This window comes from Psammomys obesus, unplaced genomic scaffold, assembly GCF_907164565.1.
Source record: "Psammomys obesus unplaced genomic scaffold, mPsaObe1.curated_primary_1811, whole genome shotgun sequence".
Taxonomy (NCBI): domain Eukaryota; kingdom Metazoa; phylum Chordata; class Mammalia; order Rodentia; family Muridae; genus Psammomys; species Psammomys obesus.
In genome coordinates this window covers 6,797,855-6,818,310 of record NW_026585987.1, presented here as the reverse complement: position 1 = coordinate 6,818,310, position 20,456 = coordinate 6,797,855, and the positions used below count along the sequence as shown (strand labels likewise).

The window sequence follows — 20,456 nt, the reverse complement described above, 5'->3', positions numbered from 1 at the left end:
TGTAGATGTTGGACGTATAGAGCCAAATGTATCACAAGAACGAGGAAGAGGAAAATGGGGAAATGATTTAAATATCTATCAGTGAACAAATGATTAAAATGAAATATGTAGTGTATAATATAGTGTAGTTAATTCCACTATACACTCCTAAAATAAAGTTGTGAATGCTCTGTTATGTACGTGTCACAACTGAAAAAGAGAGGAGAGAAGAGGGGAAGGAGGGATGGAAGGAGGGAGTGAGGAAGGGAGGGAGCTAAGCATTAGTCAGACTTTTGAAAATTAAGTTATTTTTTTATAAATTACAGTTTATTCACTTTGTATTCCAGCTTTAGGCCCCTCCCCTCTTTCCCTCCCAGTCCCACCCTCCCTCCCTCATCTCCACTCATGTCCCTCCCCCAGTCCACTGATAGGGGAGGTCCTCCTCCCCTTCCATCTGATCCTAGTCTATCAGGTCTCATCAGGACTGGCTGCATTGTCTTCCTCTGTGGCCTGGTGAGGCTGCTCCCCAATTAGGGGAAGGTGATCAAAGAGCCAGCCACTGAGTCCATGCCAGAGACAATCCCTGCTCCCATCACCAGGGAACTCATTTGGAGACCAAACTGCCATGGGCTACATCTGTGCAGGGGTTCTACATTATCTCCATGCATGGTCCTTGGTTGGAGTATCAGTCTCAGAAAAGACCCCTGTGCTCAGATTTTTTGGTTATGTTGCTGTCCTTGTGGAACTCCTGTCCCCTCCAGGTCTTTCTATCTCCCCCTTCTTTCATAAGATTCCCTGCACTCTGCCCAAAGTTTGGCTATGAGTCTCAGCATCTGCTTTGATACCCTGCTAGGGAAAGTCCTTCAGAGGCCCCTGTGGTAGGCTCCTGTCCTGTTCCCTGCCCTCTCTCTCTTCTGATATTCATCCTGTTTGCCTTTCTGAGTGAGGATTATCATCTTAAAAGGTAATACATTCTTTTGTTGCTGTTTTGCCGGTGGCTGAACATATTGACATGAGACTTAAGAGTTGCCAGGGTCACCATGTCATTTACCTGCGGACACTCTGGCACAACCCTCCTTAGAGTCAGAATATGAGCGAGTAGCAGTAAAAAATAAGACTCCTTTTGACTAACTTGAACGGCAAAAGTCAGTGAGTAGGAACACACAAGCAACATTGGATCACATCCAAACCAAACCTGTCCAGGTCCCCAGGGCAGGGAAGAGCCATTCTACCCCAGCCATGCCACCCTTCAGAAACAACTGCACCAATCACACAAACAATCAACTCATCTACAGTGGAAGCCCAGATGGATGCTGGACTGACAACAAAAGCTAGGAGATTTGGAATCAGCCATGAGTGCTTAGAACCTCTGTATGATGTCAGCACATGATATGATTTTATTTTATTATTTTTATTGGTATTTTTCCATTAATTTATTTAAGAGAAGGGGAGGCCCCTCGTGAGTATCAACCCACTCTAGCACATCAGGGCGCATCAGGACTAAGTACGTCCTCTCCCACTGAAGCTAGAAAAGGGAGCCCAGCTACAGGAGAGGTATCCTAAGGCAGGCAACAGAGTCACAGACAGCCCATACTCCAATTACTAGGAGACCCACATGCTGACCAAGCTGCACGTCCGCTATATATGTGCGGGGGGCCTAGGCACAGTCTGTGCATGCTCTTCGGTTGGTGGTTCAGCCTCTAGGAGACCCCATGGGCCCAGGCTAGTTGACTCTGTTGGTTTTCTTCTGGTGTCTTTGACCCCTCGAGCTTCCTCAGTCCTTCTTCCTGCTCTTTCACAAAACTCTCTGAACTCAGCCTATTGTTTGGCCGTGGTTTTCTGTTCAAGATGTGATTTTAAAGTCTTAATTTCTTTGTGGATAAAGGGTATAACAATTCCCTCCTGAAGAGTGTATCATGTAGTAAGTGCTGGGACTCACCTCTTCCAAGCCAGGCTCTGTGCTCAGGGTTTACCGTAGTAACCTTTTTTAGTCATTATTGCTCAGTGAGGTGTTCTGACCCCATTTCACAGATGAGGAAGTTTACTCGGAGAGACTAGTGACCTTCCAGAACTCACATAGCAAATCAAGGAAGGCAAACTTGGTCTCTGCCATCTCAAATCACAGGCTTCCAAAATCTATCTACTCTGGCTCCTAGTAATCATTTATTTATTTACCAAATAGAAATATATTTAAATGTTTCCCAACAGCTAAAGTAGGGTGCAGACATACAAGTCTTAGTATCATGCCAGTGCATAAAAGCAGACTCAGCAAGGCCTGATGTTCACAGAGTTCATTGGGGTCATATTCAGCTAAACATTCCGAAAGGCAAATGGGTGAATCATTTCGTATACTGCCTTGAAGAAGGAAGCAAGAAAGGAAATGCCATATGTCGTAATATCCATGAAAAATATAATTTATATATTTCTTGAAAATAAGTATTTTTTTAAGCATTAGGAAGTCAAACTTAAAGAAATGAGGATCCTTTTTCATTTTCATTGATTCATTGCTGGCTATTTTGCTCTTTTATTGAAAGCAGATTTTTTTTTTAAATACGAAGCACAGTGTATTCTGATTATGGTCTCCCCTTCCCCCAGTTCCTCTGGGATCCTCCCCACCCACCCGAATCTTCCTTTCATCTTTCATTAGGATACAAACAAGCATCTAAACAAATAATAACTATAAAATAAAATTAGATAAAACAAAAACAAACAAACCATAATAGGACAAAACAAACAGACAGAAGAAAAAGAACCAAAGGGAAAAAAGCTCCAGAAACAGATACAGAGACGTACATTGACACATACCACAATCCTATAAAAGTATAAAACTAGAAACCATAATATACATGCAAAGGACCTATAGGGGGAAAAATACAAGGCACTGACAAGGCGTTATGAGACAAAGATCCCCCAAAATGCCACTGAGTTCACTGTGTGCTGGCCATACAACTGGGCATGTTGTCTGACCTTAAGAGTGGTCTGTATACCCGGTGAGACTCCATTGCAAAGAACTAATTTTTTTTCTTTTGCAAGCAGTTATCGATTGGAGATAGCTGCTTCCCTTTTCAGCACTGGAATCCCATCAGACCCAGACCTGTACAGGCCCTCTGCATGCTGCCACTGTTTCTGTGAGGTCATATGTGCCTGATCCTGCTGTTTTTTAGAAGGCCTTGTTTCCTAAGGATCCTCCATTCCCTCTGGCCCTTAAAAATCTTTCCACCTCCTTTTCTACATGGTGCTGTGAGCCTTGAGGGGAGGGATTTGGTGGAGACATTTCATTTAGGACCAACTATTTCCAAGGGCTTCTTTCTACTCTGCATATTGTCTCATTGGCTCCCATCTACAGCAGGAGGAAGCTTTCCTGATGGCTGAGTGAGACACTTGCCTATGGATATATCAGAACGCTGTCAGGAGTCATTTTATCCCTACACTTCTTTAATAGAACAGTAGTATTTGGTTTCCCCTAGAACCCTGGCTGATCATTGGATCATTGCTCTTTCAGATCTCCAGGTTTTAAAGTGCAAATAAGTCACTGACTGCAGCCATGGGCACAGATGGCTTGTTGTAGCAGAGCTACAGTTTGGAGTCATGGCTGGGGTGAAAGCATGGAGCTTTCAAGGGTATGATTGACTTCCAGAACCACAGCCAACTCTGCATTGGACAGCATCTGATGATTCTCAAGCAAATAACATACCTCTTTATTCCTATGCTACTATTTTTCAAGCTTGGTCCTCCAAATGTGGTCATTGGGCTAGTGAGATGGCTTAGTGAGTAAAATGTTTGCCACTCAAAGGCCTGAGTTTAGATCCTGAGGACTCAAAGCCAGTGTTATCGCCCACTCCTATGACAAAAAGCTAGACAGTGACAAGATGATTCTTGGAAGTTTGTGGGCCAGCTAACCTGATGAATGTAGCAGTGAACAAGACCCCAGTGGAAGGCAAGGACCAACACCTGAGCCTGTCCGCTGACCTTGATATGTACACACACACACACACACACACACACACACACACACACACACACTACGGAAGATGTGGTCAAGAAGTGGAAAGAGGGCAGAAGAAATCTCAGGGTAAGAATAAGGAAGTAAGGGAAAATAAAATCCTATGTTGAGGAGCAGTGATCTACTTTCACCAGAGCTATCACAAAGTAGCATGGTCATCGCTCACAGCTTAGGACCCAGAGGAGGGAGGGAGGGAGGAATACAGCAACCTGTAACTTGATGCACTGCTACATGTTCACACAGAGAGAGATGTCATGTGTGCGTATGCAGGGAGATCTGTGCATACAAGGAGGATGGAGGATTGGGAGATTGATGTTAAACACAGAGATTCTGCTTTGTTTCAAAAAGGGTTTCAAGAAGAAGTTGCTTTCAGTCCTCTTTATACACACAGCTTTATACACACACACACACACACACACACACACACACACACACACACTCACACACACGTACGTTAGGTGGTGGTGGGACATGCCTGTAATCCCAGCTCTCAGGACATAGAGGCAGGGGGATTAGTGGTTAAAGGCCAACCTCTGAGATATATGGGGGAGGGGAGGATTGAGACTTAAAAACAACAAAAATAAGACAACAGGTCTTGGACTGTCCTCAAGCTTTGGCAGTGACAGAAGAGAACAGGGCCACAAAGGAAAGTGTTAGAGGGCAGAGAATACTTGAGGAAAAGAAATCAGAGGAGAAAATGTGGCACAGACAAGTGGAAGATTCCAGAAGAAAGGAAGAACACACAGAGCCTGCCAGGAATGCAGTTCAGGGAAACAATTCTAGTCCTGGTGGCAATTAGAAGTGACCCATTTGGCAAGGCTGCCCCTCTCTGGAGTTGTTGCTGCCACCCTGTTTCCGCCAAGGCTTGTGTGTACATGGTTTCCCAGCCCTGCTTGGTTCTGGCTGGTAAAAGAACTCAGTTTCTACACCAGCCTGAGATGAGCAGAATGGCATTTCCAGGTGGGGAAACCAAGTAGCAGAAACCTGAGGGTCTCCAGGCCCTAAGAGTCAGGTCTAAAGCTGTTTCACCCTTGGTCTCTCTCTGTCTACAGTGGAGACTTTCAAATCCGTTCCTCTAAGATCAACAAAATCTCCAGCTACTTTTCTAGTTGAAATAGGTGTATTTGATAGATTGGGTGTCAACTAAATATATGCAAATAGAAAGTAGAGGCAACAACTTGTAATTTGCCCTAATTTTTGGAAATAGGAAAATTATGGTATGTATTAAAATAATGGAAAAGTTATGTACCTGTTGTAAACACTGGCAAGGGACTTGAAGATCCTGGAAAGAGGTATCATCGTGTGTACACATAACACTGGCTGACCTCTTGCCTGAGGATTTGGATGGGTGCCCTGTGTGAAGGTGAGGAGTGTGGGCTTCTGATAGGCTGTGTGTTTCTTTGCTGCCACATTCATAAGATCTAACTGGCTTGAGCCTAATCTCATCTCTTCTTCTAGAAGTCCTTAGTCCTATCAGTATTTGAATTGTGGAGTTCCTGGGGGCATGGTGCTCTAGGTTGCTTTCCACATCTCTACTACTGTCCTGAACTTGCAGTTCAGCTTTCCTGGTCTGCTAAATCAGGCGCCATTTATCTTTTTATTTCCCAGATTCCAAAATCTTGCTGCTATTATTTCTCTTCAGTTTTCCTTGGGTCTGTGCCCCTGTGCCACCCCACAACTGTTTGAAATTTATTGCTGAGTTTTGATTTCCAAAGGGAGTAGAGTTGTATGTATATATAATCAATTACCAATGTTTAAAAACGATGTTATTTTATACAGATTTTTCTTGGCATGGTGTTGGATTGTGCATAGCATCCATTGAGAGCATAATTAGTGCAGCAGACCTGTCTTTAGATATGTACCAATGCTACAGCTTGGTTCTTGGTTATTTCCTATTGCAAACAGGTTAGAAGCTTGGCGCCTGGAGAAGCGCTATTATGAGGTAGTAGAAATTTCAGCAGTGTGGTCTAATGGATGGAAATAGGTTAATGAGGCTTGACCCTTGTGGGGAGGTGGGGTGGGGCTCCAACTACATGGTTTCTATTTCTTTTGCTCCCAGGATATGCAATGAATGAATTGGCTTTCCTGTTCTCATTTTGATGAACTGCTTCACCACATCTTAAAAATGCCTTCTATATCATCACCTTGAGATACAGCTCAGTAGAATAGATGTCATTAATGACATTATCAGAAAGAACAAGCTAAACTTTTTTAAAATATAATTTTAAGGGCTTTGTTTTATTTACAAGTTATCCTCCTGGGTCTTCCTACTACAGACTCATTAAGTTGACAAATGTATAGAGTCTGTTCTTGGAACCAATATAATTGCTTGGACTGGGAGAGAACCTAGTTGGAAGAAAAAGTGTGAAGACAGCCAAGTGCTAGGCAGTGTCAAGGAAGGAAGATGGCCAAACCAACACTAACATAGCTTTTTAAGGCCACCAATCTCTAGGTCCCAGCACAGTCCTGGCAATAACAAAACCACCAAACTCATTGTTTGCTGAATCATTAAATAACATGACCATTGTACTTTACAATAGTCCCTCCAAACTACAAGCACTCTTTGTAGTAACCTCCTTAATGCTACCATTGAAGATTATTTTACGTATTTTCAGTTGCATGTTTTAATAGACAGGAAGTCAATGTATAGACTTAGAGGAAGCCATACTGTTTTGATGATGCATGTCATAAGGCTACTTCATAAAACAGCTATTTGTTATTCTCATTCTTAAGTGCCTACAGCACATTCTCTGAAACTATTTCTCTTCAGTCACTAAGGTATCACATAGGTCAAATCTAATGCAATTTCTTAAAGGGGACCTTATTTTATAAAAGAAAAAGGATTAGCAGAAGTTTCATAATAATTCCAGTGTTGCAGAGCACTTTCTCCATGGTGGGGAGTCATTTGATTCTCAGGGAAGATAGCAGGAAAAGCAATTACATAAGACTGAATAGTATATCTCAGTGGGATGGAAAAAAGTTATTCTGGTTCACCTGGTTCCTTGGGAATTACTGAAAAATGTGGTGGAGTTTTAGACACTATCTTGCAGGTTCTGATCATGGGGGAGGTAGATTCTTTCTTTCTTTCTTTCTTTCTTTCTTTCTTTCTTTCTTTCTTTCTTTCTCTCTCTCTCTCTCTCTCTCTTTCTTTCTTTGGTGTGTATAAGTGTGATTGTGCAATAGTTTCTCAAAATTCTTTAACTGGAGCTTTATTTATTAGGCTCTGGGACACAAAGTACTGCATCAGAGCACACCACTGACAATATGCTCACAATGACTGCTCAAAGGAGGCAGTGAGAACAGCTGTGTGACTGAGGCTCATTAGCAATGCATTGTCATCAGTAAATGTGGTGGTTTGAAAGTGAAAGGCCCCCATAAGCTCATAGATTTGAATGTTTGGTCACCAGGAAGTGGCACTACTTGAAAGGATTAGGAGGTGTGGCCTTGCTCGAGGAAATGTGTCACTGGGGATGGGGTTTGCATTTTTTCAAAGCCCAAGCCAGGCCTAGTGTCTCTCTCTTCCTGCTGCCTGCAGATCCAGATGTAGGATTCTCAGCTACCTTTCCAGCACCATGTCTGCCTGCATGCCACGCTTCTTTCCATGACAATACTGTACCTTTTTTCTGAAACTGTAAGGAAGCCCTAATTGTAAGCTTTCCTAAGAGTGGTGGTGGTCATAGTGTCTTTTCACAGCAATAGGACACTGACTAAGACAGTTTGCAAGGCCAGCTAGGGTGTGCGTTGACGCTGTCTCAGATATTTAGTTTTCTTCCTTCCCTTCTCCTCTCCTTTCCTCTTCCACCTCTCTTTGAGGCAATGTCTCATCATGTGGCTCTAGCAGATCTGGAGCCTGTTCTGAAGCCAGGCTGGTCTTAAATGTGTGATTCTCCTATTTTAGTCTGTCACTTGCTGGAATTACAGGCATATATCTCTATGCCCAGCTTTCTTTCTTTCTTTTTTCCTTTCTTTCTTTAGACTTCTTTTTGTCACATTAAAATCTAAGCAACTGTCTATAAATCCTATTTAAATTTCACATAATCTCTATGAGGTAGAGAGACCACACCTCCACAAAGGACATGGCAAGCAAACCTTTGAATACATTTCAGATGCCAGTGGCCACACTGGAGCTCTGTGTTCCTAATGTCTGGGGCCATGTTGTAACTCCACATTCCTAGTGCCAGAGACCAAGCTTTAACTCCTACACAATACTAATACTTCTAAATATTTGTGGAGTGCTGGTATTTAAAGCTGTTTTCATTCAGGTATATTTTAGAATGAATGGGTTTCTTTCCCTTAAATTCTCCCTAAGATGGAAAAATTAAAAGAAGCCAGGCCAGTTCCTGCAGGAACATACCCCTGGCTGCTTGGGGAGTGGAGTAAGAAAAAGGCAAATGCAAGGCCAGTCCAGGCAACTTGTTGAGACCCTGTCTCAACATAAAATGTAAAAGCAGGCTGGCTGAGTGCTTGCCCAGAATGTGCAAGACCTTGGGTTCAGCAGTTGCCAGTACTGAAAAGACAAAGAAAGGAAGGAAAGAAAGAAGAAAGGAGGGAAGAGAGGAAGGGAGGGTGGAGAAAAGGATAAGAAGAAAGAGGCATAAGGCTTACAGGGTTTTATGTACTTTGGAATATTGTGTAAGACTAATCTTTAACCTAAATATTGAAAATACAGGTTAGTATACGACAACTCCAGTGAAGAAATGAGTTTGGGGGATTATTTCATGGAAGGAATGCAGTGTATGACTGCTTTTTCTGCTTGTTGGCTGGTTGATTTGTTTTGAGACAAGGTCTCCATTCTCCAGATCCCTCAGATGGAGCTTTGTTAGGCTCAGAGATACAAATTAGTGCATCCCTGCGTGCTAATTGCATGACAGGGCAATATGCTGGTAATGACCTCACAGTCCCCTTGCCTCTGCCTCCTAAGAGTTGAAAGAGAAGCATGCGTCACTGCACCCAGCTGCTTATGCATGAGATTTCTTACCCATTGAAAGTTTTATCTGTAAAGAGTGCTTAAGCACTGTCCTAATGAGACTCTGAAGACATGCAATTACACGTTGGTTTTTCTAAAATTCATACAGCATGGCTTTGTTGTTGTTTTACAGTACGCGAGTTGAACCTACAACCCAAGCATGTGTCTTTAAAGAAATTATCTTTCTTCTTACATAATACTAATAACACTTTCCCCAAGTATTATTCTTGTTATTACCCGTGTCCATTGGAAATAGTTTGGATTTTACTCAGAGGTAAGTGTAGTAGCTACTTTTCTGTTGCTATGATAAAATGTCACAACCAAGACAATTTATAAAAGAAAGCATTTATTTGTCTAATGGTTTCAGATCAGAGTCCATGATGGTGGAGTAAAGAAACAGCTGGGAGCTCACACATTCATCCACAACCACAAGGCAGAGATGGAGGGAGGAAGAGGGAAAGCAAGAGCTAGGAATGGCGTAATTCTCTTGAGACCTCAAAGCCCACTGTCTTAGTCAGAGTCACAATAGCTGCGAAGAGATGCCATGACTAAGGCAACTTATAAAGGAAGGCATTCGACTGGGGACTTGTTCACAGTTTCAGAGGGTTAGTACATGAGTACATGACCACAGTGGGGAGCATGGTGGCAGACAGGCAGGCATCATCTGGAGCAGTAATTGAGAGCTCATATAATTAATGATGAGCAGGCAGAGAGAGAGAAGAGACCGACAGACTGGACTGAGCTGATGTGGGCTTTTGAAATCTCAAAGCCTACCCCTTGTGACACACCTCCTAAACAAGGCCACACTCCAAACTGTTTTCACCTACTGTGACCAAATATTCAAATATATGAGTCTATGGGGGCTATTATCATTCAAATCACCACAGCAAGGAAACTGGAAAACTTAAAAAAAAAAAAAAAAAAAAAAAGCTTCTTCAAATGTTTTTAGGTGGCATTAGAGACATCAGTGTGCTTTGATTTCTTTTTTTTTTAATTTTTTAATATTAATCACAGGTTGTTTACTTTGTATCCCAGCTGTAGCCCCCTCCCTCACTCTCTCCCAATCCCAATCCCTCCTTCCCTCATCTCATCTCCTCCCTCCCTCTCCCTTTCCAAGTCCACTGCTAGGGGAGGTCCTCCTCCCCTTCCATTTGACCCTAGCTTATCAGGTATCTTCAGGACTGGCTGCAATGTTCTCTTCTGTGGCCTAGCAAGGCTTTTCCTCCCTCGGGGAAGGGGGGAGGTAAAGAGCCAGTCATTGAGTTCATGTCAGAAATAATTCCTGTTCCCCTTACTAGGGAAACCCACTTGGATACTGAGCTACCTTGGGCTACATCTGAGCAGGTGTTCTAGGTTATATCCATACATGGTCCTTGGTTGGAGAAACAGTCTCATAGGTGCTTTGATTTCTTAACAGTTCTTTTTTCTTTGCAGACAAATATGTCATTGCTCAACCAATATTTGTTTTTGAAAAAGAAGAATATCCTTTTAAGGTAAGACCCGACTATTTTTCTTTTGACAAATAATACTTTAAAGGAGGTGGTTACACTAAGACAGGGTAGCTGCATGAGTTCATCTCGTTCTTCTTCACCGGCAGAATGTCCATGCAGTTGGGACTCAGAGATATCAGTGTCTCTGAGTTGTGAATAAAGTGCCTTACCTAAAATAATGTGCTTATTTGGAGGGTAAAGAAGGAGGACAGAAAAAGCAGAGAATGGTTAAGGACCTCCTTACTTACTCACTATTGAAAGAGCCTAAAACTGGGCATAAAAATCTCCAGCATGCAAAACTAGTTTGGAAGGGCTTAAAGATTCTATCTGAGGGGTCAGAGAGGTGGCTCAGCGATTAAGGGCATTGACTGCTCTTCCAGAAGACCTGGGTTCAAATCCCAACACCTGCATGGCAGCTCACAACTATCTATAACTCCAAAATATGACACGTTCACAAGGACATACATGCAGGTAAACATCAGTGCATATAAAATAAAGGTAAATAAAAAAAATCGTATCTGAAGTTGAAGCATTACCCTGGAACCATAGGATCCTCTGTATCCACCTTATAACAGTTGTCAGAATTCATTCTTACATGCAGTCATTAACAAACTACTCGGAAAAGTAAACTAAAGAAAGTTCAACTTCATGCCAGATCAACCACTGCAGAGTCCTGAGAGCAGATGCCTCAAAAAAAAAAAAAAAATCAGTATTTTAAGCAAGTTTTCAGAAATGATTTACTAGTCATTGAGATCTTTAACCACTGGGCTAGCCTTCTCTGCTGACATGTTCTTGGTGAAACTATGGTATGTTGCTTCGTCTTTGTGAGCTGAAGAACTAGCTTTGGTTCCTGAAACTTCTCTTATTCAGTGGCTGGGTGGAAAATTGATGCAAAAGCAGAAAATACTCAGCTTTCACTGGGAGTTTTGTGTCTTTTCAGAGACCTGCAGAAGACAGCCTGGATGAAACAGCAGAACATGGTAATAAATTACGTTCTGTGTTGCAAAACACAAACCCCAAACTTTATATAAAAACAAATCAAGCAAGAATGAGCATTTGGGCTTGTGTATGGACTCTGAAACTTAATGGTTTTCCTTGTTTTTAAGTGTGTACATGGATTGGCCTTTGGTTTGAAAGATGACAGGCATATCCCCAAGAACAGTGATGTGAGCAAGTAGCCTCTGTAAGCCTCTGTAGAACTTCAGAATGTGTATACAGTTTCCTGCAGAAGACTCATTTCTACCTGTTCCATGCTAATAGGATATGTCTGTAGGTTTATCATCCCCTTAACATCCCTAATAGTTGATGCTGGGCTTCAAGAGCGAGCGTGTCATGAAATGATGACCTATGTACACAAAAGACTTGATTCTCTTTTTGTACTGTGTGTTATCGTAAACAATGTTATCATTCCTGCTGAACTTCTTTCAGGATTCCGTGGTTTCTCCAGAAAGCGTGTGCGGTCTTCCTCTGTCACGCTTCATACCACAGATTCTCAGTCTCAAGGAGGTGGGTATAGTTTTTACTATTATTCTGAATTATTAAAAAAATCCTTTCCAACTGGTCAGTTAGTAGCAAGCACCTACAAAATAAAAACATGCTGGCATTATAAAAAGTACTTTATTATACACTGTATTCTGAGCCAATTGAGAACAGTTTGCCCTTCTGTACATCAATATACCCCAGTGCTCTTCTGCCTAATGGGTTTTTACCGACTTTTGGCTTGGCAAAGCAGCAGTTTATGTACATATATCTCCACCAACTGTGAGTTCACAGGTGGCATTTTTATGTCTAACAAAATGTCCAATACATGGTCAGCATTCAGGGAATATTTACTGAGCTGAAGGAAATAAAGTTAATTTATGATCATCAGAGGCAGTCTTTGTTTTGATTGATTTTTAAAAAAAACAGTTCTATTTGAGTTGGAGATCTAAATTTTCCTTCAAAGTATCCCAGTCAACCTAGACAAAAGATCCACTTCTTTAATGACTTGCATTTGCAATCTGCTTTTAGTGCCAGCCTCGTCTCAGACACGCCTGAGGTCCTCTTCATTCACTGATGTCCCAACCTTTCCTCCCTCTGGGCCAGGTAATTATGGACTCCTAGAACCTTAATCCCGACACTCTGATGTCTTAGAAATCATTCTTATCACTGATGGATAGTCTTTCTGAGACATCATAAGATGCTAATAGCTTGAGCAATAAACCAGAGACAAGCTCTAGTTAAGTATGCAAGAGGCCTGTCTTACAACTTCCACAGTTCTGGAGAGCATCATTTATTTTAGGCAAAAGCTTGAATTTGGTATGTCTTAGGGCTTCATATGCGAAATAAACAGATGCCTCCGTTTAAGGAAGAATTCTGTTATGTACTGTATGCTCAGTCAGTTGGAAATTTAGTTTGCCTTGATTCTATATCATGGTTCTTTAGGAATTCTCTTCATAATTGATCTTATAGCCCTTATGCCATAGCATTACTTTAAGGAAGGCGAGATCTACAAACTAAAAATAGCTTGCTTCGTTTTTATTTATTATGTCTACATATATAGCTTATATAGTACTCAAAATATAACTATGCTTTTGATTCATGTTCTCAGGCTTAGAATATGATTCTATTAGAGATTTAATTAATGAAAATAATATTTTTTACTTGAACTTCATAATGTTTTGCTAAGTAAAATGATTTTATCATGATGAAATGTTTATCACAATGAAATGATTGGCACTATCTCCACATTAAACAAGGACTTATATTCTTGGGTATTTTATTTCTATTGAACAATCAATTGCATTTTCTGGTGTTTACCACTAAGAAATTATATTTGCTTTCTATCTATCTATCTCTGTCATCTATCTATCTAACATATCGATCATCTATATATCTATCCATCATCTATCTTATTTCCTTTTGATTGACTGTCCTCTACCCAAGAGCTGCAGAATTTCCAAACCAATGAGTCCATATTAATAACAAGAATTACAGTCACAAATGAGTAACAGTGTATCATACACTTTCCAGTTACAAAAGAGACACTTCTTAGTTCAACAGACTCTCAAACCGCCCCCGCCCCCGGCAAGCTGTATAATGTGGAGAGGACTGATCCCAGGGGCAAAGCATCCTAGTTCACTCTTGTTCTGTGTCAAGCAAAGGGACAGCTTTATTTTATTTATATAACTACCTCATCTTTAAAATCCAGATACACAAAGGTTGAACAAATTGGAGGACACTAATCAGTAAGCATTTCTGCTTTATGCGGTGACAAATAAATGGTGTTGGAAATGAGAAAATGATACAATTTATATAAATTTATATAAATACATATATAAGTTGTTATTTGTTTCAAGTAATAAAAACTACTAAATCCAACTTTGGTTAGAGCCATTGCACTATCAAGGCAATTCCCTGCCTTGGAAAAGTACAGAAGTCCTATGCTTGCAGCCATGACCAATCTTACTCAGCAACACACCTACAAGAGAATGATCTGGCGCCCTTGTTTTCATAGTTTAGTTTCTGTTACTGTGACAAAACACCAAGAAAAACTAACTTACGATAGGAAAGTGTTTGTTTCACCTTTCAGTTTCAGTCCATCATGAAGGGAAGTCAGGGCAGGAACTCAAGCAGGCCATGGTGGAGTGTTCCTTCCCGGCTTACTCTCTCTATGGAATGCTCAGCCTGCATCTTCAACAGCCCATAGTGTGCTAGATCCTCCCACATCAGTCAGTAATCAAGAAAATATCTCTTCTGTGAAGAGACAGAGCAGTCATTTGCTACCTGCTTGCTGTAGCTTTGTTGTCTTGGCATAGAACCACAGTAGGAGAGGCAATCTCTTCTTTTCTCTTGTGAGTTTTCAGTTTTGTGGGAAATCTTATCACCAAAGGAGATGGTTGGCAATGTTACCAACAAGGCAGGTCCTCGATCTGTAAATTCCTGTGTCTTCATTGGGAACCTCAACACTCTGGTGGTCAAGAAGTCTGATGTGGAGGCCATTTTTTCAAAGTAAGGCAAAATTGTGGGTTGCTCTGTGTATAAGGGCTTTGCCTTCATCCAGGATGTTAATGAAAGAAATGCCCAGGCTGCCATAGCTGGAGAGGATGGCAAAAGGATTGTTGGTCAGCTGTTAGATATTAACCTGGCTACAGAGCCAGAAGTGAATGGAGGAAAAGCAGGTGTGAAATGATCTGCAGCGGAGATGTTCGGTTCCTCACTGACTTGGGCTACGACTTTCAACGTGACTATTATGACAGGAGGTACAGTTACCCAGCACATGTTCCTCCTCCTCCTTCTCCTATTGCTAGAGCTGTGGTGCCTTTTAAATGCCAGAGTGTGTCGGGGAACACCTCAGAAAGGGGCAAAAGTGGATTTAACTCGATGAGTAGACAACACGGATCTTCCAAGTCTGAAAACTTGAAAGGTGATGACCATCAGGCCATTAAGAAGCTGACTCACACAAATCAAAAAGTGGATTATTTGCTGGAAAGCCTGAAGAAAAAAAAATAAAAAAGCAAACAGGCAGAGATGCAGAACAAAAAGCCTGAAGAAGAGCAGAGAAGCGCCTATGTGAAGAAGGATGAGACTAATCTGAGGATGGGGTCTGAGGCAGGTGCAGATGACTGCTGAGGAGGGTGACCTGCTGGATGATGATGATCATGAAGATGGGGGGAGGATGACCAGCAGGAGATGATCAAGGATGAGGAAAAAGAGGCTGAGGGAGGGAGGAGAGGATGACAGAGAGAGCACCAGCGAGGAGAATGACTCTCAAGCACAGGGTGGAGTTAGAAATCTTACCCCATTATTCATTTACCTGGGCACTTGTGAGAGATCAATGTAACGCCAGGTCCTCTCCCCTAGTATCTTCAGCACATTCTCACTGCTCCCCTCTCCTATTCCTCTCTGTGTTCATTAATTCATAACTGCCCTGCGCCGAGTTCCATTTTCACTTCCTTTGATGCTCTTTAGTAGTTTTGTTAAGTCTTACCCTGTAAGTTTTGCTTTAATTTTGAAGCCTCTTCTGACTGGACAATAAAAAGATGTTTGGTTTTCATCAACTGCCTCCAAACAATCTCTTGTTATGCAGGGAGTACAGTTCTCCCCACTCATGCCCTTTCAGCAGTTGCTCCCCTCACTGCAGAGGCGTCTCATTGACTTGTAGCCCTGAGAGCAGCTTTGCATTAGAGGTGTGTGTTTTCCCTCACGCGAGTGGGGCTGTGCAACACGAATGTAGCCACAGTTTTTTGTGAATGGGAGTTGGCATGTCAAATGCATCTTGCAGGAAAATAGTGTATGAGTCTTAATATTTATTTTGGAAAGGTAATGCCACGGGTTATTTATGTGAACAATCTGATGTTTGGGGTCTTTTTCTAAACAATCCCTTATTAAATCAGGAATTTGAAGGAAAGAAAATCTGATTTCTTCAATTACAATTAGCAACTTCCACAAATACTCTTAGGTTGTATTAAATACAATTTTCTTGAGTGGAGAAAGAAAGAAAGAAAGAAAGAAAGAAAGAAAGAAAGAAAGAAAGAAAATGTCTCCATAGACTTGCCTAAGGTCTATCTTATGTGGACATTTTTTCAATTGATATTCCCTCTTTCAAAGTAGCTCTAGCTTGTGTCAAGTTGACAACCCCCCAAAAACCCCAAAGCTAATTAGCATAGTTCCCATCTTTAATTCTCTCCTGAGTATCATTATAAAAGAATGTGAAGAGTTTGTTAATAGTTTTGTAGCATTCTATAAGAAGTATACATAAACACACAGGATTCATTATCACTTCAGTTTGTAATATGCAGAATTTCTTACGGCACACTATTTAACGATTATAATTAAGATTACCTCTTCTATTGAAGGTCTAATTTTAGATTTTGAGAACTGAGCAGAGGTAGGGAGCAAGACTCACCTGGCAATCCCATTCAATAGGACCAGGCCCCAATGTGCACTACTTTCTAATGGTATTAGTGCCAATAGCGACATCTAATGGTGATTTCAGAACAGGCCTTTTGCAGAAAATGTGAACTCTGACACAGACTTTAAAGCTGTTTTAACGCTTTTTTTTCTTATAGTGAAGAAAAAGAATGTTTTTATGACATCACATCTGCTGCAAGGGAATTATGGCATGAACAATGCAGAGCAAGGTATGAATCTTCAGTTTCAAGAATCCCAGAAATTCATCTCCCCAAGTAGTATTTATTCACTTGCTCGCTGGCTCACTCACTCACTCACTCACTCACTCACTCACTCACTCACTCACTCACTCACTCGAGGGACAGGGGGAATTGTGTTAGAACTTAGAAGAAGACCACTGGGACAGGCAAGCTATAAAACCCCAGCAGCTGCCTGGAGGGAAGAGGAAAAAGCCATGCCATCGAGGCTGGCATGAGGGTCAGGCATATGGTGGGTGCACAGCCCCTTGGAGAGGAGGGTACCTTTATCGAAAGAGCAAGGAAGCTCAGAAGATTAGTGGAAGCTCAAACTGCCAAGTTTAGGGGGGAAAAAGTGTCATGACCTAACAGACTAGGATCAGAAGGAAGGAAAAGAAGACCTCCCCTACCAGTGGACTTGGAGGAGGAGGAGGAAGGGAGAGACTGGGAGGGGAGGAGGGCGGGAACTACAGGGGAGATACAAAGTAAATAAAGTATAATTAATAAGAAAAAAAGAAAAAAGTGTCATGAAAACGAGAAAATTTATGTCTAGAAAATAAACAAAGTGTTAAGTTTTTCTTAAATACTTTAGAAAAGCAGGCAGACTTACAACCCGATATGGCGTCTGTTCACGCGTGAACACGTTCAGCGTGATCACGCTGATCTCTTTCGCATTCTCTCCCCACCTCTGTGTGTGCATATGGGTGTGGGTGTGCATGGTGTGTGCTGTGTGGATGTCGGGAGGACAGAGCGATGAAACACGAAGGATGAAAATATTTTATCAGACAAATCATGTAATCAAAAGAAACAATTAGCAAAAGCTAGGCTAAAAGTGAGTAGCGGGCCAATCAGGGGCTGTACCGACTTTGATTAGTCCCTAAAAACTTAGCTGTGGTATTTTTTAAAAGCATCACATTAAAAATAGGGACAACAATTATTTCACTAAAATGTATCGATCTTTTCATTCTGCTCTTTCAAGGTTCCCCTATGAGACTTTCAGAACAAGTTTTGAGACCTGCTGTTCTGAAACCACCTCAAGCTCAAAGCTGCGAAAAAGTAGGCCCAGCATTTTGGCCCAGCACATCAAAATCTTGCATAATTAAGGAAAATACCAAGCATGAGGTAAGAAAATCCCCTGTGGTTGGACTGACACTGACCCTGAGAGTCTCTTGGTGATCTCATTAAATTCAAAAGTGTTTCCCTGGACCAGATTTTGTGGTTGCTGTCACTCAAGTGAAAAAGCTGTGCATGAATAGAGTGGAAATGCCAGAATGTTGACAGTGTGAACTCAGAGAAGCAATGGACAGGCAGGGCCAGAATCTGTAGTCAAATAATGAAGAGGGGGTTCTGCATCCCCCCCGTCCAACATCATTGAGAGGCTGTGCCAGTTTGGGTCACAGTAGACACAGCTTTATGGGTAACAGCAGCAAAGGTTCCATTCAGAATAACTGTGAGTGGGGTAGGGAGCATGACAGCTTCCAGAGACAGGTAAGAATTCTCCCTTCTAAACACTCACTGCAGGCTCTGACTCGCTCACTGCAAGCTCCCCTACAGGGATAGTCTTTTTGTTCAGGGCATTCAGATGTGGGGCTCCAGAAGGTGCTGTGACTGCAGTTCTAGCTGTGGTATTCAGGAGGAATGGGACCCAACTTAGGTGGTTGGAATTTGAGTTATTCCATCAGCCATTTGTTTTCAAACTCTTGAGGTTTTTCAACTGGTTTGGTTTCCCCTCCTCTCCCTACTCCAAACCCAATGACAATAACAAACAGATATGAACTATATCAGCCATTTAAAAAATTATCTATCTATCTATCTATCTATCTATCTATCTATCTATCTATCTATCTATCTATCTATCTATCTATCTAATGTGTATGAGTGCTCTATGAATATACACCTGCAGGCCAGAAGAGGGCATCAGATTTCTGTATAGATGGTTGTGAGCCACCATGTGGTTGCTGGGAATTGAACTCAGGACCTCTGGAAGAACAACCAATGCTCTTAACCCCTGAGCCATTTCTCCAGCCCCAGCCATCTTGATTAAGGGGGAAAAAGTCAGAATGGAAGCAGTCTTGCCCAGCAACTACCTGTGCTTATTCAAACCAGGCACCCAATATTCTATGTATCAGTGAAAAAAGGGAGTTGAACTTGGTCAGCATCTCCCAAAATTGTTATGCTTCCAAACCCTCTTTTTGTGAGATATGATTTTGTGAGGCCCATTAGGAATTTGAATAATAATTTAATCAATTGTGCGTGGCAGATGAGAAGTGATTTATGAGGTAAAGCATGGTCTTAATTTTAGATTAGTATATTACTAGAAGTTTTCATTAAATATAATCTTGTAATCATTTTTTTATCTACTTAGGAGTGTTGGGGAGAATCGTGTTAAATTATTATTAAATTTTAAAAGTTGAATAATTGTTGAACTATTACACACCACTTTAGAATGGTGTAAGATGTAAGTATAGGTGAAGTTTTTATTATATGTTATGATGTCCAAAGTGTAGTGATATTTCGAACTCTCATCTGTGTGTGCACGTGCATGTATGTGCATTTTCAGGCCGGAGGACAACCTTGAGTGTCATCTCCCATGAGCCCTCTACCTTGCTTCTTGAGACAAGGTCCCTCATTGGCCCAGAGTTTGACGCGAGGCTACCCAGCAGGCAGCCCCAGAAAGCTGCCTCCCCGCCTTTCCAGCTCTGGAATTATAAACGTTTTCCATTGCCCCTGGCTTTCTGGGGAACTCAGATCTTCATAACTGTTTTGTTTTTGTTGTTGTTTTAACATTTTCTGCCTAAATTATAAAACAGAAAAATTTCAGCTCTGGTTTGCAAATATTTCTTCCTCATTTAAAGTTGTAATGAATAGAGATGAGATGATCTTTAGTTTATGAGAGGCCCCACTGGATATGCCTATTATTGAGTTTTCTGCTTCATGATAATCTTTGAAACCCCAGAGACACACAATTTATGAAAATCTATGGCTCAAGCTTGACTAAATAGATGTAATTTGTAGATAGTGTAAAAATTATCCCTCAGTGAATTTTATAGAACCATTATCTTACATTCTTTACTGACACATATCAAAACTAGATGAATTAGTATCCACCCTGTTACTTTTTAGTAAAAACATTCACTGTCAAATTAAAGAAGTACAAACCAAAATAGGTACCATTTTAATGCAGAAGTTTAAGGAAAATATAAACTTTGGTAACACTGTTTCTTACCATCTTTAAAATCTTTCCTTTTGGTATGAGATAAATAGTTGGTATGTTCTTCCCTGGGGAAGACAATTTCTTTGTTTCTCAGTATTCCTTAGTTGCCTTCAGTTCTTTGTGTGGGGTTGAGGCCTCATGGACTTTCCCTATGCACTTCCCCTGCCCTGGTCTAGTTGAGCAAGACCATTGCTGTCATCTTTGTTCAGCTCAAGTTTAGGCAGTCATGTGGATGAGACTTGATGGAATAGTCAGTCTTGAAAACATACACATATGAGCAGCAACATACAGACTAAGCAGGTTGTATTTATGTATCTAAGAATTTATATGTATGTATAAATAACAACAATTAGTGAAAAAAGCCGTTTATCTGAAAGAGCACAAACGGTGGTATGTGGGAGTGTCTGAAGAGAGGAAAGGAAATGGGGAAATGATGAAACTATATTATAATCTCAAAAGTAAAAGAAACATTTAAAACTTTTCCCTTTACAAGGTTGAGGATGTGGCTGAGTGCCGGAGCACTGGTCTAGCAAGCGTGAGACCCTGGCTTGGTCACTGGCTCCTAAAAAGTAAATTCTGGGACTCACGATGGTGTCTCCATGCATACTCAGAATCTTACTTTGCCCTCCGTCCCTCCTCCTTTCCTGCTGGCCCCTTCCTCTCCCAAACAGTGCTC

At 41.4% G+C, this 20,456-nt stretch overlaps 1 protein-coding gene and 1 pseudogene across 2 annotated transcripts in view; both read left to right on the top strand.

Moving 5' to 3' along the window:
* Window positions 1-20,456, top strand: part of Ranbp3l (RAN binding protein 3 like) — a 50,276-nt gene that overhangs the window by 14,759 nt on the left and 15,061 nt on the right. For both annotated transcript variants that reach the window (XM_055601125.1, XM_055601124.1), the window contains 6 exons: window positions 10,383-10,441; window positions 11,379-11,418; window positions 11,867-11,944; window positions 12,449-12,523; window positions 16,489-16,560; window positions 17,546-17,688. In XM_055601125.1, the coding sequence (XP_055457100.1) occupies window positions 10,383-10,441; window positions 11,379-11,418; window positions 11,867-11,944; window positions 12,449-12,523; window positions 16,489-16,560; window positions 17,546-17,688 (467 nt within the window). The remainder of the gene's footprint in view (window positions 1-10,382; window positions 10,442-11,378; window positions 11,419-11,866; window positions 11,945-12,448; window positions 12,524-16,488; window positions 16,561-17,545; window positions 17,689-20,456) is intronic.
* LOC129671949 (heterogeneous nuclear ribonucleoprotein C-like) lies at window positions 14,313-15,276 on the top strand (annotated as a pseudogene).